Source organism: Musa acuminata, chromosome BXJ2-9 (assembly GCF_036884655.1).
Source record: "Musa acuminata AAA Group cultivar baxijiao chromosome BXJ2-9, Cavendish_Baxijiao_AAA, whole genome shotgun sequence".
In the NCBI taxonomy this organism is placed as follows: Eukaryota; Viridiplantae; Streptophyta; class Magnoliopsida; order Zingiberales; family Musaceae; genus Musa; species Musa acuminata.
This window is the reverse complement of record NC_088346.1, coordinates 46,995,978-47,014,059: the sequence shown is the minus strand read 5'-3', so window position 1 is coordinate 47,014,059 and position 18,082 is coordinate 46,995,978. Positions and strand designations below refer to the sequence as shown.

The 18,082-nt window shown below is 37.2% G+C and overlaps 2 protein-coding genes across 2 annotated transcripts; one reads left to right on the top strand and one right to left on the bottom strand.

The window, feature by feature from the left end:
• Positions 1-9,716: 9,716 nt before the first annotated feature.
• On the bottom strand, positions 9,717-13,128 carry LOC135623696 (small ribosomal subunit protein eS19z-like). Its single transcript, XM_065126941.1, has 4 exons — positions 12,953-13,128; positions 10,763-10,853; positions 10,465-10,648; positions 9,717-10,022 (listed from the first exon to the last, which is right to left on the bottom strand). Exons 1-4 carry the CDS (start codon positions 13,049-13,051, stop codon positions 9,950-9,952), a joined length of 447 nt encoding a protein of 148 aa, XP_064983013.1. The 5' UTR covers positions 13,052-13,128; the 3' UTR covers positions 9,717-9,949.
• A 688-nt stretch (positions 13,129-13,816) lies between these two features.
• On the top strand, positions 13,817-17,672 carry LOC103999140 (pentatricopeptide repeat-containing protein At4g18975, chloroplastic). Its single transcript, XM_009420798.3, has 6 exons — positions 13,817-14,069; positions 14,163-14,209; positions 14,428-14,521; positions 15,777-15,920; positions 16,557-16,769; positions 17,050-17,672. Exons 1-6 carry the CDS (start codon positions 13,962-13,964, stop codon positions 17,287-17,289), a joined length of 846 nt encoding a protein of 281 aa, XP_009419073.2. The 5' UTR covers positions 13,817-13,961; the 3' UTR covers positions 17,290-17,672.
• Positions 17,673-18,082: the final 410 nt, after the last annotated feature.

Genomic DNA, 18,082 nt, shown 5'->3' with positions numbered 1-18,082 from the left:
GACGTACTAGGACACTACGCCGTAGTCCCTAGACGATATAGGGGAATCCAATCTATTAGACATGTCTGTCCTCAGTTACCGTGTACCTATAGTCCCTCATCCATCTAATATCCCAAAGACCGTATATCGAGTATGGTGTTGTCAGACCCATATGATTTCTACTCGAGTCTCGCTCTAATCGGATTCTCTTGGAGAACTCTTTCTCTCTCAACCCAAATGACCCTGGCTAGGGATTTGTCTGAGCAAGAACATATGGGATATTCCTCTCATGACGCCGAGAGTGGACGATCCTCTATTGACACTCAATAGCCATCGTAAGGTCGACTACCACTCCCAATGACCAACTATACTAGATTTGGGACAATCAAACCTATAAATCTGGATCAAAGAGTGGAGCACTCATACAGGACATTCTTGGTGTCTCAAGTCTAAGGACCAGATATACCACTAGGACCATGGAATCACTGTCTGATAATAAGGCATAATCAACCATCCAACATTCCGTAAGCGGATCAATTAGTGAACTCATTCTCCAATGAGCACTTGTACTGTATCCCTAGTGTCCCTACACGAGCAGCTATGAGACACGCTACATCTATCATATGGACGGGTATACAGCATACCAGTCTGTCCGGTTATCACGATGTCCCTCTCGAGTAACCTATGACCGAGATTATTTAGGATATATGTTTAAAAGTGAATCGATCTCATTTTCGTGATCTCATCATAATCTGATTCCCATTGCACAAATCCAAGGACATCACAATATATATATATATATATATATATATATATATATATATATATATATATATATATATATATATATATATATAAAATAGTTATAAAGTGATATGTGCTAAAATATAATAAGCAAAAAGATTCTGTATCAAGTCACACGTGTCATTACTCATGTGATTGGCTTGTTGGGCACCTATGACTAGCATCTTCCTTCTGACATTCTTTTACCTTTTCTACCAAATATAATTATGTCATTAGACATGCAAGAAAACTTTTATTTGTCTCCGATAAAAGTTTAAGTTTTAAGTCTGTCAACTCCGTCATCATAGAATTTCTTTGAATATTCATATAGGCTACAAGACTATAGGTATTTCTGCTTAAGGCATCAGCAACTACATTAGCCTTCCCAGGATGATAGTTGATATTAAAATCATAATCCTTTAGAAAGTCCAACCATCTTCTTTGTCTCATATTTAAATTTTTCTGTATGAAAATATATTTAAGACTTATGATTTGTGAAGATTTCAAAAGTCTGTCAATAGAGATAATGCCTCTAAATTTTCAGTGCAAAAATGATAGTTGCTAGCTCTAAGTCATGAGTATGATAGTTCTTCTCATAAGGTTTTAATTGCCTAGATGCATAAGCAACTACCCTCTCATTTTGTATCAAAACACAACCAAGCCCTTATAGTGAGGCGTTGCTATACACTACAAAACCTTCTCCCCAAGAAGGAATCATCAAGATAGGAGCATTGGTTAATTTCTTCTTCAATTCTTGAAAACTTTGTTGACACTTATCATCCCACATGAACTTTATATTCTTTTGTGTGAACCTGGTCAATGGTGCTGTTATTTTTGAAAAGCCTTATATGAATCTTCTATAGTATCCAGCCAAACCCAAGAAGCTTCTAATCTCTGAAACATTAGAAGGTTGCTTCCATTTTAACACAGCTTCAATCTTATGAGGGTCAACAGATATACTAACACTCGAAATTACATGACTGAGAAACATAACTTCATTGAGCCAGAAATTACACTTGCTTAATTTGGCATATAGTTTCTCTTGCTTTAGGACTTTCGAAACTATCTTAAGATGATGTTCATGCTCTGCTATACTTTTAGAGTAGATCAAGATATCATCAATAAACATAATTACAAATTTATTAAGATAAGGGTGAAACACCCTATTCATGAGATCCATGAAGGCAGCTGGTGCATTTGTGAGTCCAAAAGGTATTACTAAGAATTCATAATGACCATATCTTGTTCTAAAAGTAGTTTTCCCTTATCTTCAGTTGATGATACCCGGATCTCAAATTAATCTTCGAGTATACCTGAGTACCTTGAAGTTGATCAAATAGGTCATATATTTGGGGAAGGAGATATTTATTCTTTATGGTCACTTAGTTGAGTTGTCTATAATCGATGTGTAGTCACATAGATCCATCAATTTTCTTCACAAATAGGACAAGGGCACCCTAAGATGATACACTAGGTCGAATAAAACCCTTGTCCAAAAGCTCCTGGATCTATTTCTTTAACTCCTCCAAGTCAATTGGTGCCATTCTATACGGGGGTTTAGAAATAGGTGTAGTGCTAAGTAGAAGATTAATTGTAAATTCAATCTACCTATTTGGTGACAGTGCAAGTAGATCTTCAGGAAAAACATTTGGAAAATCCTAAACAATGGAGATGTCTTTTAATACTGGCTTCTTAGATTCTTCTCTAGTAATAAAGGCCAAGTATCCTTGACATCCTTTCAGTAATAGTTGGGTAGCACTCAAGGCTGAAATAATAGAAGAGAACTTTTCTTGAATCTCAATGAACTTAAAAGGTGGTTGATCTAGGGGTAAGAAAGTAAGTCTTCCAAAAACAATCGACACTTGCATGGTATGCTGAAAGCTGGTCCATACCCAAGATAGTATCAAAATCTTGAAATTCTAGTAGAATAAGATTTACTAGCAAATCGTGACTTTCAATAGTAATAATACAGTTTCTATATATCTGATCAACTATCAAAGAGTTTTTAACTGGTATTACTACCATTAATGCATTACTCATTGTCTCACGATTTCTATGTAGTTTCATAGCAAAATAAGGTGATATAAAAGAATGCGTAGAACCAAAATCTATAAGCACAGATGCTGGCATACCATAAAGTATGATGATACCTTTAATAATAGATCCCGAGGCTTCAGCATCTTGATGAGTCAGTGCGTAGACTCTTGTCTGCCCTCCCTCTCTGGATCCTAGTTGTTGCTGTCCAACTATTTGGGGTGGAGCTCGACGTTGATATTGCTTTCGAGGGCAGTCCTTCGACATGTGCCTCGGTTGTTGATAATAAAAACACACGTTATCCCATAGGGCATAAGATGGAAACATGATTTGTATTCCCATAGAAATATCATTTTATGACGACTTGATTATTAGAAGCTCCTACTTGTCAATGCCCAAACTGTTTGCCTTTGCTTTTATTTAAGGGTCCGGAATATGATCCCACATACGTAGATGGTGTAGCACTAAAAGGTCACTTTCGATCTTTTACTTGTTGTAGTTCATTATCTAATTTATCCACCACTAGAGCTCGATTTAATACTTCAGCATATGTTGGTAAAATCAGTATTGCAACAGACTTTCTAATTGATGATCGAAGTCCCTCTCAAAATGACGAACTCTTTGATTTTCATTTAAGACAATATGTGGAGAGAATTAGGTCAACTTAGTGAAATAATGATTATATTCCATTATGGTTCTACTTCCCTGGTGGATGCTAAGAAACTCTTGTTGCTTCTCAAAGCGAACTGAATCAGGAAAGAATTGCTCATAAAATGCATCCTTAAATTGCTCCCAAGTCACCACATCATCTCCATCCTCTAGCATCCTCTTTTATGAGGTCCACCAAGTAGACGCCTTTCCTTCCAAACTAAAAGAAGCGAAAGGCACCTTCTGATTTTCCCTATGTTCGATAGCTTCGAATGTCTTCTTCACTTGACGAATCCAATGTTCAGCAAAGATTGGATGTGGTTTACCCTAAAAAACTAGTGGTCCCAATCTCTTAAAGTGATCTAAGGTATTATTTCTATCTCGTGAAATTTTATCTCACTCCTCCTGACGCTCAAAGTATCCTCTAATAGCATTGAGGACTCCATGTACGTCATCCGAAGCATTGACGGGTGCTACGACATGAGGTGCATTATGCAAAGTCGGAGAAGCTAGCCCATAATCAGTGATAGGTGTACGTGAGGATTGGGTTTGCTCTACAATGCATAGAACTTCCAAGTTATTGTTTATTCGAACACCTCTTCGAGTGCGTAAACCAGTAGTATTACAGCCATGAGCACCCCGAGTGACAAGACCACTAATCTCTGGAATTGGATCAATTACTACTATAATAGATTAAAGGCAATCATCGATTAGCGTCGATCAATAGACCTAATACACTTACAGCCCCTAGACTATGCTATGATACCATAAAAATGTGTCACACCCTGGATTTTTTTTTTAATCTTTCCATATATTCAAAACCAAGTAGATAAACATCACTTTATTCATCATTTATAAATATTTATTATAATTCATTTATTCATCAAATCATAAATAGAAAAGTAAACATAGTAATGTTAACTTCAAGAATCATCCAAGTGGCGCTCCTACCTAGCGGTAGAGGAAGGTCCGCTCTCCAATAGAATCTGATTTAGTACTAGAGGAAGGCTGCTTTAGAAACAAAAAAAAAAGAAAGTTCAACAACGTTGAGTAGGAATCCCAAAAGTTAACTCAAAATGAATACATGATCAAAATTCAATCATCTAATTAGCATATATCAAATACCCGAAGGAGCACTTCCCCAACAACGAATGAAGAGGCTTTATCATACGGGATGAGTTTGTATTCTCCTAACAGCGGATGGAGACAAACTCATATCGCACTCCTGACAGCGGATGAAATGATGTTCCTCATCCGCCAAAGTAGGGACACATTCCTCCCAATAGCAGATGAAGGAACCGTCCAGCCGCCACGTCTGACGACCCGCTAATCCCTGAAGGGAATCACCCTACCTGCTCTCAGTAGAAAAATAACATAATCTCACACTGGTCATGTCTATATCGGGATGAAATAACACATTTAAAATATCTCTTTCAAATATCATCAATATTAAATAATACAAATTAGCCCTCAATTGACTTAACCCCAAGTTCAATCGATCTAATTGAACTCGATTTACTAGAGCATAACTGAATCGATCTCTAATCCTTATTTAACTAGTATGGAACCACCTTAAACTAGTATAATTTAGACTAGATTAGGTTTAATTTAGGTTATACTGACTTGAATAAGTTAATCAATTCGGAATCACCCTGACTTGAATAATTTAGACTAGATTAGGTTTAATTTAGGTTATACTGACTTGAATAAGTTAATCAATTCCATACTATAACATATATTCACCAATAATTATATAAATAAATACATAATAGCACATTAAAAGATAGATTGAGAGATAAATTTTAATACAAGGAAATAACTTTCTAAATTCAAATAGAAATCATAATTTCAACATATGTATAATTTCAACATATTTTAGTCAAATAAATTTTAAATAATTCAGAATAGTACATTTTTAATTTCAAATCAAATAATATCAAAATTTTAGATAATATATTTTAATCCAACAAAAATTCTTAAAGATAAGTTGTAATGCTAGGAAATATTATATATTTAATACATAAAACATGTATTTTTTTAACATGTTTAAATCTAAAAATAAAAACCTTAAACAGGGTAAAAAAACTTTAACTAATAGATTTTAATAAAAAAATTGATATTTAAAGAATCAAAATTAAAATTAAAACTTTTATTTTCAAGAAAGGTAGAGAAAACCTATCTCTCGTCAACAGGGTGTAACTCCTCATTCCTCTTACTGTTAGGCTCGACTAGGTGAGGAACGAAGAAGAGAAATCCCTCCCCTTAAATAGGAGGAGGTGAGCCTCCATTAAAGAAAATTTATTTTAATTTTCATATTTATTTAATATGAATTATTTATATTTAATATAATAACAAATATGATATCACTATATTTGGAATGCTTAATAGTTGTTTCCTAATTCGTAATAGTAAACAAGGAAATAGATTAAGATTTCCTAAAGTACAATGGCAAGTAAGGAAATAATAATAATTTCTAACTTAGCTATTTGATTTTATTACAGATACAACAAATAACTCTTCGAGGATCCAACTATAACAAATGGACTGATACTTAGAAGAGATACACTAAGACTTTCATCAATCCAGGGGTGATGGGCAGGTCAACCCCATCTTGAGTCGGTCACCATTTATTCAGGATATCCAGGAGGAGCCGATCCGAACAAACTTTTGCCTCCCATCGTCAAAAACCTTGATGATACTACTGACCCGATGGAACATGTTATTGCCTTCCAGACTCATAATAGATAAGAGACTATCTCTCTCCTCTTGCGATTAGCATAAATGTCTCTTTGAGGCCACATCGAAGGGATACTCCCTTGTTCTTAAGGTGTAAATCGAGGAAGATACAAGAAAATCTCTCTCTCTCCCTTATTGTTGAGGTGTTAATCGAGGAAGATACGAGAAAATCTTCCTCTCCTCTATTGCTGAAGTGCTAGTCGAGAAAGATATGAAATTTCTCTCTCCATATGATTGACACAAGTGTCCCTTTGGGACTATGTGGAAGGGATGTCACTTGGGCATCTCTCTCTCTCTCTCTCTCTCTCTCTCTCTTCCATTACCAATTGTGGAGGATGTGAAGAAAATATACTCTCCCAACCCACTACATATGTTGATTAGGGAAAGCAGACTCTCCCCTGCTATAATGAAGCCACCCTTTGCGATTAAGTCAAGTGCCCCCTTGGGATAGGTCCGAAGAGACATGAGTCGAGAAGACCCAAACTCATGTAAAGAGAAATTCGCTACAACGGAGGATTGAGCCAAATGGCACCCGAAGCGCATGAGTCTAAAAAAATCTAGCTCGCGCTAACCGAAATACGGTTGAGACGCGTGAGTCAGGAAGACCAGACCTGCACAAAAGAGAAACCTACTACGATGAAAAATTAGGCCAAATGATGTTCGAGATGTATGAGTCAAGAAAAATCTTACCCGCGCTAAGTAAAATCTACCACGATAAAGATGCAAGACACAATATACCCAAGACACCTAATTCAAAAAAACCCAACTTACAAGAGGAGATCCTAAATGCTCCCATGCCAAAAAAATCAAACAATGTGCTCAAACTCAAGAGCCCGAAGTATGCTTTTAAGGGAGGGGAACAAATGATAGTGAATATATAATTAGTCAGCCATCGCTCGCCACACTAGTGCCACGTGAGACCCATGGGAGGAAAAAGGCCTAGACGGCCTGATACATGCTTGCCCGTGTGGTTAGGATCCTAAGAGATTACTCGAGTCAATTACCGAACTACCTCCCTTGCAAAATATTCACAGGAATATTCTTGGGATTCCAGAGGGTAGCTTGGATTGGTTACGAACTGCCTACCCTATAAAATATTCGTAGGAATATTTTTGGGAGTCCAAGGGGCAGCCCGGGATAGTTACGAACTATCTACCCTGTGAAATATTCATAATAATATTCCCAGAAGTCCAAGGGGCAGCTTGGGTCGATTACAAACTGCCTTCCCTACAAAGTCTTTACAGGATATTTCGTCTTCTCAAGGTCAAGTATAAAAACATACCCTCAACTTTGGATGAAGGGGATTCAAAGTTAAAGAAGTAGACATCGGTACTAACTTAAGCATCGGAGGAATTGACTCGGGAAGCTCCTCCCGACTTTGATCTTTGTGCAGATAAAGATTTGGGAGAAACTACTCTTCACTTTGGACGACTCTATGAATACGGATCAGGATCACATTGTGCTAACAAATATGTCAACGATATTTTTTTTTATAATAAGCCTAATTTTAGGGTTTTCTAAGTTTGATCGATGTCAACATGCAAAAGCCAACCTTAAATTGACCAAAACCTATCTATGTCTAATAATTCCTAGATCAACAGAATAAGAGTAAAGCAGAGCTTCCTATGGTTGTTGGTTCTAAATGGAATTGGCATAACATTTGTAAGATTGTTATCCGTGAGCCTCATGCATTAGTTGTGTCACAAGAGAACACATGAATGCATTTGATATCAAGGACGGTCTGGGTTTGGGAGATGACCTTTAAAGCGACCGTGCAATGACTTCTCCACTACCCATCAATTTAATGAAACCGTGAACCTCTTTTGAGCTGCGATGAGATCAAAGTCGGAACCGTAAAAATAATCTTTCCGAGTTATATTATGTAAATATTGTTCTTCGGTTATTTAGATGACCAAACTAATTTTCTTTTTACTTAGGGAGTAGAATTTGTGCAACAAATCAACCTTCTCTTTATTCAAGTCTCTCTCTCTCTCTCTATATATATATATATATAAAGAAAAGAAAACCTCAAGTAGGAACGCCATACCCAAAGCAACAACAACTAGTAATGACTGAAAGATCGAACATAGCAATTAAAAGTAGAGGACATCCTCCGTTGTGATTCCTTTCCACTCCCCAAAACCAAGAACAGCACTCAGCCTCTTCTTACACAGCACATACTCCAGGAAACACGATGGAAAGAAGGGACCAGAGAGGACGCATGAAGAACTCCTCACACTCGGTATACCGCAGCCGGGGCGAGAGCTCAGTGGTGAAGAGGATTCGGCCCCGCCGGCACAAGCCACTTCTCGACGCCGTATCTTGGATCGATCTCCTCCCCGACTGCCGGCGGCGATGGCGGAGACTGAATGCACCGAGACGGCAGCCTGTGCGCTGAAGAGGAAGAGCTCACAACTCGGTCGCAGAAGTTGGCCTCCTTGGGGAGACGAGTACCTGACGCTGGTGAGAGGAAGAAGGCAACCAAGATGAGAGCCCAGAGCGTGACGTAGGGAAAGCAAGGAAGCTTCATGACTCTCTCGATGGCAGGAGTGCATGAAGAAAGAGAGCTGCTGAGCTATACAAGAGAAGCGTAGGAAAGAGGGAAAAAGGAGGCGGTGGAGTTTAAACGAAAGGCAAGAGACCCATGAACGATATGGCCGCCTTAGTAAATGCAGGCAAGGGAGGAAGGTGTGGAGATGTTTGTGGTAACTCTGTGCTGTTCTTCCCCATGGAGCCATGCATGCAGCTACTCCTCCATGTATATTTCGAAGGACCAGAAACCTCGTCTTTTGTCTAAACTAGATTTATTCATGGAGTATATGGTCATGGGGTCCAACTAACCTCACGGGGAGATGAGTCTCGTGGCTCCGTAAAGGCAGAGACTATGCCTCGAAGGGGAGACCATAGTGAAATGTGTGACTCTCGTAATGGAGAGCCGAGTCAGGGTAGAGACAAACCGTAAAGTTGGCCAGTAAAGTAACTTTGGATTCACAGTGGGTTTAGACACTCGGATTTGATCATCACAGTCGTGAAACTATGAGTGCTGCACTTATAAAATTTATATTAAAATTTTTATAAAAAATTATATTAAAATTTTATAATTATAAAAATAAAATATCTGATTTCATTTACCTAATTACCGAACAATCTTTATCATATAATCTATTACCATCCATTAGAATATTAAAATTGCTTTTAAACTATTATTTTCATACTTCCATCAATAAAATTAAATATGTTATGATAAATAAAATTAGATATTTTATCTCGATAACTATAAAAAATTTAATATAATTTTTTTTAAAATTTAAAAATTGAGATGCCAATAGGTGAGATGAGATAATATGTAATTAACTCGTGCCTCAACATACGCAAAGATCGATCAAATCCAACCTGATAGGAGGGATTTCAAAGCTCATTCCCATTGCCTCAACAAGTGCCAAAATCGAGATTATCTATAGTTTGATATCGCAACCTTCCTCTCCAGATGAAGACTGCAGCTGTTGCATAAAAAGCATCCACTATGGCACCAACAATTAGCTCAAAACTTATATTAGTTGCAGCAAAAGGGTTTCTAAGCAATGAGGCAAACCGACACCATTGAAGTGAAACCTACATTTATCTTAGATTGTAAGATTGGTGGCTAATATAAGAAAACAAATCATGTAGCATGCTCAAAATAATACATCCAACTTTTCACCAAAGTAACTCTGCTGCTGAGGATCTGAACAAAATGTCTCTGAATTGATGCGATGGAATCAGAACACGATCAGGGAAGCACCGATACCCGCCCAGCGACTTGATCGAGATCCCGCTGTCCTTGAGAAGTGATTTTCCTTCCTCTGCTTAAGAAAAAGTGATCAAATTAGCATTGATGTCATATAAAAAAACTGTGGCTGAAACAAATGAAGCAACGAACCCTATTTTACGAGGTTTAACTAAGCAGGCTGTTACATCACATCATCATTTACTTGAAGTTAAACTGAAATGTCCTTAAAGAAGAGTAAGGGGTCCAGACACCACGTTACAAATGCTGCAACTATCAGCTGCTGGTAATATAAGAGAAAGTATGTATCGAGACATGACAAGTAGTCTAAATAAGAATTCAATTTCATCAAAATACCATGACGTAAGATCAAACTAAACATGTTTTCATCTTTCACTTACCGGCTACATACTGATATTCAAGAAAATATCATCTTGATAAATAACAAAAAAATGCATGATCAAAGGAACCAGCAACTCCAGTCAGAGGTGAGAACAATAGATGAATGAAATGCTTACCCTTTTGGGTTGATTTCGATGATATTCATTGTTTCCAACTGCTGCAAAATGTGGCGAGCAATTGCCCCACTGCTCTTACAGAAATGTGGTGGGCGACTTCCATTCCTCTTGCGGCCTCCATAAATCTTCTGAAAGCCACCTACTCCAATTCCCTGCCTCAAGTATATTTTTCTAGCCATTGAAGCTGCAACAGTAATTAAATGGATACATTAGAACCATATGAGAAATGATGCGCCAAACAACTCATCACAATGGTGGCCACTACTTTGAATGACAAAATTATCATGTGTGATATTACCAGCTCTGATGTAGTACCAATCAGGGTCATAAGGAGCAAGTTCCTTAAACCTTCCAGTCTTCACAATGTCTGTCCACTCAGGAAGCTCCATCTGTCCATTGAAGTGGTGAGACAAGAAGAATCAGAACAATGTTGAAGAAGTGTTGACCCAAAGTGTAAGAAAATAAAAGTTTCCGCTTACACAAAGCATGCAAGTACAACCGATATCAACACACGTGATTCGTCCAAAAACTTGACTTTGGCACAATTGATTATTTTATAATTACTCAAAACTCAATCTAACTAACAATGGCAGAAAATTCACTTGAAAACTCCAAAATCAAATGCATCTGGTAAAAAAACTAATAGAACATTACTAGTATAAGAGTTTCTGGGATCTCAATATAAAACAAAGGGGTAAGTCCATAATAATTGCAAAAAGATGTAGGACTTGTCTTACACCCTTCACTAATTAATTACCTAAGCAGCTGCAACTGGTTCAAGCCACTGGCTGAGCCAGCTATGCACACAACCACCGACAACAAGAGTATATAAAAGATTAATAAACGATATCATTGGCAAGCCATAGAAATGCACCTAACACAACCAATTTTGTGATAATCATATAGCCAAGCAAGTTTTATATTTTATTAGATGCCTTGACAAATCATCATTAGATCTTTGCCTTGTTATGGGTAAAAAAGAGAATAAAAAACAAACGAAAAAGAGAACTAATTGAATCCTATATCTTATAATTTTCATAGAAACTACACTTTGCCTTTCTTATCAGCATACCTTTTAACACCCACTATTGTCATCCTAAACTTAGTTGGATCATTTAAATAGAATCCAAACAAAACCACAATTTACAAAGTTTCCTTATTCTTCTATCAATCTCACAAAGAAAATTGTGGTCATGCACCTCGAGAGCGGGAGCTACTCTTCAACATATTACTTTTATAGAACATGAAATGAGATAAAAACAAGCATTCTAAGATGTCCAATTTCATCTTCCTTCTAAACAGTATTGTAGCTGCTATTTTCAGATGTTTACTTGCCTCATCATGCTCCAAAGAAATCTTAGTTCTATGCAAAAGGGAAAGAGTTTAAACATGCAAACAATTCATAGCTCAAGCATGGTCAGGGCAAATCTAGAACTATATCTTAAAATTACAAGCAAGCTTCCAATTTCCTACTTGGTGAGCAACTACTAAAAATAACAAACTTCATATTGCTTCATCACATTTTGTCCTATTTTCTTGGGTACATCATTACTATACGGCTAATAGCACACTCTACAAGGTTCAGAAAGACCATGGTACACCGTTGATAGATACTGCAAAATCTAGATCTTAAAATTACAAACAAACTTCCAATTTCCTACTTGGCTAGGAACTACTAAAAATAACAAACTTCATATTGCTTCATCACATCATCATTACCAAACAGATAATAGCACACTCTACAAGATTCAGAAAGACCATGGTACATCATTGATAGATACTGCAAACTCAAGCATTTCTTACTCAATATATCAACATGACATATACTCAATGGCCTTAAACATATAACCACATAAAAGGGAGGAAATAAAGGTTAATGAGAAAAGGAGGTACATTTCTTTACTAAGGAAGCACAAAAAGGAAACTTATTCACCCAAAAAAAATGTTTCACCCTACGCTCAAAAGATGAGGATAGTACAAGATGATGAATCCAAGTCAAATATTCTTCAAGATACAAGGTGTAAACATAGATAATAATTCCTCCTATCTTTTAGCCTAAACAATTACTACTTGGAAATAGAATTTATAACGATAAAACTTTCTTTATTTGGAAATAAGTGACCAATATAATATACATGATATTTATTGGAAAATTCAATGTGGCAAATTGTGCCTACGAGTGTCATTAGCTTCGATTGCCTCTACTATCATTCAAGTACAACATGAAACTAAAGCTCAAAACAAGAGAAGGCGGGTAACCAGTTGCAGTCAATCAGAAACAGATTGCATAGAGTTACTACAAGATCGCTCTACCTAAGATACCGTTTACTGTCAATAAGTGTCTGATTGGTACACTCTGATCCTAAGAAACCCTGATGCTCGAGAAATTCACTATGCTTTACCAGAAGCATCCCCCAGGACATACACATCTCCTAAAACACTTATTTAATTGGATTTTTTTTGTTTAAGAGGAGAAGATGGATCGAACCTTGCCGGATCTCTTGAGATGGGCGGAGTACGCCTTGACGAACTCGTGGGGTGAGACGTCCTTCACGGTCTTGGCCACGGCATTCTCCACGGTTGCCATCAAAACCGCCGCTGCTGCTTAGTGCGCACGCGAGAAAAGAGACGGCGATCCGAGTGAGGTAGGGTTTCCAGAACAGAGCTGAGCGCCCCTTTTATAGAAAGAGACGGGCATGCGTTGCCCCTCCTCTTAATCTTCGCCTGGCTTGGGCTTGCTGTGGAATTGGCCCATTGGGCATAAAGCCCCATTTACTACTACCGGAGGCCCTTTGCTTAACTGCTCCCCTATCTGCGTTGTCATTGTTGTGGGGTCCACGTGGGACCCATCGGCAACCATACTTGTCCGTGCAAAAAACGACGCCCGTGTAATTACCAATTTCAACGTTTTTTTGTTTACTATTTTATCATAATAAAAATATTATCATTAATACTTCTTTCATAAATAAAAACATAATGTACTCATATGAAAATGAGTGTCGCAAATGAGTTTAAAGAAGAATGATTATATTGAATATTCAAATCAACTCTGATTACATAAATAAATTTAGAAGAACAAAAATATTTATTAAAAATAGAATAATTTAACATAGAATTTTGTTTTGTTTAATTCGTGTTTTGATTTGCTTCTTATCCTATGAATTGTTTGGTCCGTTTCTTATATTGCATTGTATTGAGCCTGACCTGGCTCGTTTGGCAACGTTGATCGCCACTTACCTCACGACTCTGGGTACACCGGCCCAATCGCACTTCTCCCGCTCGCTTGAAGTGTGCCACGTCATCTTGTCGTGCCATGAGCCGTACTTTATTTCATTCCCTCAGTCTCCCCGTCGACCCCTTCTATCTGATTCCGCGTCGTTCCGGCGCTGTGGAGGTACGAAAAGGCACCCGCGCGCCGCCGGAGAAGGCGAGGCTTCGGCAGTGTTGCCTTCTATTGTTCCCTTCATCGTTGCTTCTTACCAATCGATACCACACCCATGGCGAGATGTGCTTGGGGTTTAGGAGAAGTCCCTCCCCTCTGCGATTTATGCCGTCTGACAGACTTGAGAGGCCTCCCTTGCCTCACCTTCATTCCTGCCTCAAAGGTCGGTCATCCACATGCGAATTAGCGGTTGCAAGTTAGTAATTCTTCTGCTTCAGAGTCCAATCAATTCGGGGGTTTGTTCCCTTCTTTGCAGATTAGAGTGAGCCGGTTCGTGCAGTGCTCCAAAAGAGATCCGTCGTTGTATAGTGCCTTTTCCTTCTCAGATTTATATGCCGTGTTTTCTATATCAAGCTTTAATCTTTGATTGAAATCAACTTTGTGCTGCAAATCATATTTATATAGCTAGGGAGGTTTCTTTATTTGTTAGATTATAGTAGGCAGAAGTTCTCTTGAAATGGTTCCTCTAAGAACGTATTCGTTGAATCTACTATAATATTTTACACTGACATGGCTTACAGAAAATTGATGAAGGCCAGCAAAAGGGAGCACCATTTGTGGATGAAGAGAGATTCAACTGGATCTGGACAAAAAGCTCTCAATCTTGTCCGTACTGTAAGATATTGCCTCTTCAAGTGTAACCTATATTACATTTACTTTTGCTTTGATATTTTAGGCAGTTAAAGGTTATGGTATTTTATTAGAAGGTTTTATTGTAATATTTGCATTATTATTTCGGTTTATATCTTTTCTTATGTGAACATTTCAATAATCAATCAGTGAAAAGTGTTGGTCAATCATTTCAAAACAGAGTCATGGGTGTTGTAATCTACTTATATTTTTCCAAAATTGCTGGTGTTGTTGCTACACTAGCTGAAAACATTTGATAACTGGAACCAAGTTTATATCCAATTGTTTTATGAAGGCCAAACTCTGGTGTATATTTCTACGTCATCAACATTATGAAATAGCTTCCTTCATCCCTACATTGTTTTATTATACTAGGAAACATAATGTAATAGCTTTTTCAGATGCTTGTTGCCTTAGTTTCTCATAGGCGCATGGTATTATGTTCTATGGCACCATATTTGAATGCCATAATTGTAATTACATACTTAATTAAATATTGGGTGCCCATGTAGTCTTTGGCTTATACATCCTTTGAGCATGTTAAAGATGGATTTGTCCCCATATTGATGTTTTATGCTATTTATTTAATTTTCCAACTAGCTACATGGGACTGTCTACTTGGGTCCTTGTTCGATGCTTAGCAATGTCACTTGCCATATGTTATTATCCAATGTCTATCGTATCCATGTCCTTTCTAATATTTTCTAAGTAAGCGTCCTTTCATCTAACTCTTTCCCTCCTAAAACCTTTATCTTAAATCTAATTCATTTTTTTATTTTACCATCTGTCTTAACAACATCAAACCAGCCTGCTCAAATGGAAACAAATTAGTAACTAAAGCTTTTAAATCTTAGATTTTTTATTTCTAAATGAAATGTTGGTTCCCACTCTCTTCCTCATTTTCCTCACTGATTTATCTTATTTTCTCTTTTTCTTCAGTTTTTGTTGAATATGAAATGGTAGAAACATGATCTACTCTTTATGGATCTGGAACTTTAGGGTTAAGATCATTGGTTTTTGAGGTTTGTCTTTTGTATTTGGCACATTGATTGAGGTTTTTTTATAAAGTTTTCAATTTTGGGTATCGGACCAGTGCTGGTCCATGGTCAGACTGGTAGGGATCCATTTTGTTCCTGCATACTGATGCATGATATGTTGGAACATATCATGGTACTGTTGTGGAGGGAGAGCGACGTGGGGAGGAAGATTTAAAAATTAGCTTATTGACCATATTTTACAGGTTGAGAAACTTCCTAATGAGAAAGAAGTCATTTATGGTGCATTGGACAAGTGGACTGCTTGGGAAACTGAATTCCCTGTTATTGCTGCAGCAAAAGCATTGGAAATTCTGCGAAAACAAAGGAAGTGGCTCCGAATAATTCAGGTTTGGCTTACTGATGTTTTTCTACCTTAACTTATTGCAGTCATTTATGGTTTTCAAACTTGATAGAAGTAATTACATCAAATGTAGCTTATCTAAATATGGAACTTGATCAGCGAGATTTCAGCTTGTTAGGTTTAATTCTTCCTAAGGTGCACATGAAATCCAACAAAGTTTTACAACAAGCTTTAGCAGTTTCAACACGAACAATTTCTTATTGGATTCCCTAACTGGATTATTTTAAAGATCCTTCTGGTCTATCATTCCTTAAAAATGTCCAAAAAAAGGGGGATCTGTTGGATCAAAAGTCTGGGATTTCTTTTGATTCCGCCTCCACCATCTAAATTCTTTGGGCTCGCACCGTTGAAAGATTTTCTTGTTTGTATCAGGATACGAGAGGAACAATCTCCACCCCTCTTTTTCTTCTTTTTTGCTTTCTTCTCTCTAAGTTCTTTCCTTTTTTTTTGTTTTGTATGGCCTGATTTTTTCTAGATTTTCAATTAAACATCATGTTGGTCACTGGGGACTTTTATATGGTAGCTATAGTGAATAAGATAAGTTTCATAATTCATACTCTTTGACCTCTAACGAAATGGCATGTTAAAAATTATGATATTGGCTGGTCTGTTCTCAAATCAGGTTACCAAATGGATGTTAAGCAAAGGCCAAGTACTTACAATGGGAACATATGACACATTACTTCTGGCATTTGATATGGATGGAAGGGTGGATGAAGCTGAATCCTTTTGGAATGTCATTCTACAAACTCATACTCGTTCAGTATCCAAAAAGTTGTTTTCAAGGATTATTGCTTTGTATGACCATCATCACCACCCTGAGAAGATTTTGGAGGTAAGCAACATTTTCATTGTAACTTTGTAAAAATAGCCAATTGTTCCATTCTTTGCTGCAAATATTGTTTTTCAGCTAGCTTTTATGATCATTTGTTTGATGGACGGCAGTGAAGTTGCACAATATGACCTTCAAAAATATCTTTTTTCTTTGTTTTGCTGCAACTCAACATTTTTGATAACTATTGAAGCTCGTCAAAGACTCTGGTCCTTTTACACCAAGCAGGGTTTGTTAAGTTTTCACAGCTTAAGGTTTGATATTTTCTGGTTGCTAATTTCAGGTTTTCGCGGACATGGAGGAATTAGGAGTGACTCCTGATGAAGATACTGTTACGAGGATAGGAAGAGCATTTACGATATTGGGCCAAGCGGACAAACCGGATCTGTTATTAAAAAAATACAAGAACAAATGGAAGTACCTCCACTTCAATGGTGAACGTGTTAAAGTTCATGCAACAAAACATTGTGCCGAGCAATCAAAGTCATGCAAAGAATTTAAAACCAACAGTACCCCAAGATAAACATGGCAAATTGCAGATTGGTGAACCCGATGTCAGTATGGGGTTAATTGCCCAACAGCTTGGAAGTTGAGGGTTGATTGGAGGCTTTAAGCATACAAATACAGATTATAAATCTGCATTTCTTGTCTTGTAATCCTATGATTGATGGATGCCAATGTTCGACAACAAGATACTCCTCTAGGAATTGTGATGACAAATTTATGATGTATCTTCTGACTTGATGAAGGCCTTAAATCACCGGTATTGTCTCCTCCATCGAACAATAAGTTTGTACCAGTAGATGGACTGTATGAAATTTCAAACCTGAAAGGTCCTAAGTCATTGTGAATTCTACAGTTGCTGTCGGCAAAATCTATGTTCTATGATATACTCGTTTCACTTGACTCAGTGTTATGACATTTCTCATTGTCCTCTACCCAGCTGTTTGGCCTTTCTCATTGCCATCTCGTCCTCTTTCAATGCGCACACTATCAGGAGTTGAAGGACTTCGATCCATGGTAGACTGATCATGGAGAAGTCTCATTTCTATGCTGTCTCTTATTAATATCATTAGTTTTTATGATTGAATGAGTGAATTCCTAGAAAAATCAATCTTTTTGGATTTTTTTTTTCCTGTAAGATGCTTATTTTTCATATTTCTCAAAGGGTGTTTATATCTTTTTATAATCATCGAATTACCACTAACATGACCCAACATAGTTTTTCTAAACCAGTCCATAGGGTGAACTGACTCCAATCCTCCATATATAAGACTTTAGTTACAATGTTTTTATTGCATAAATTTATAGTATTT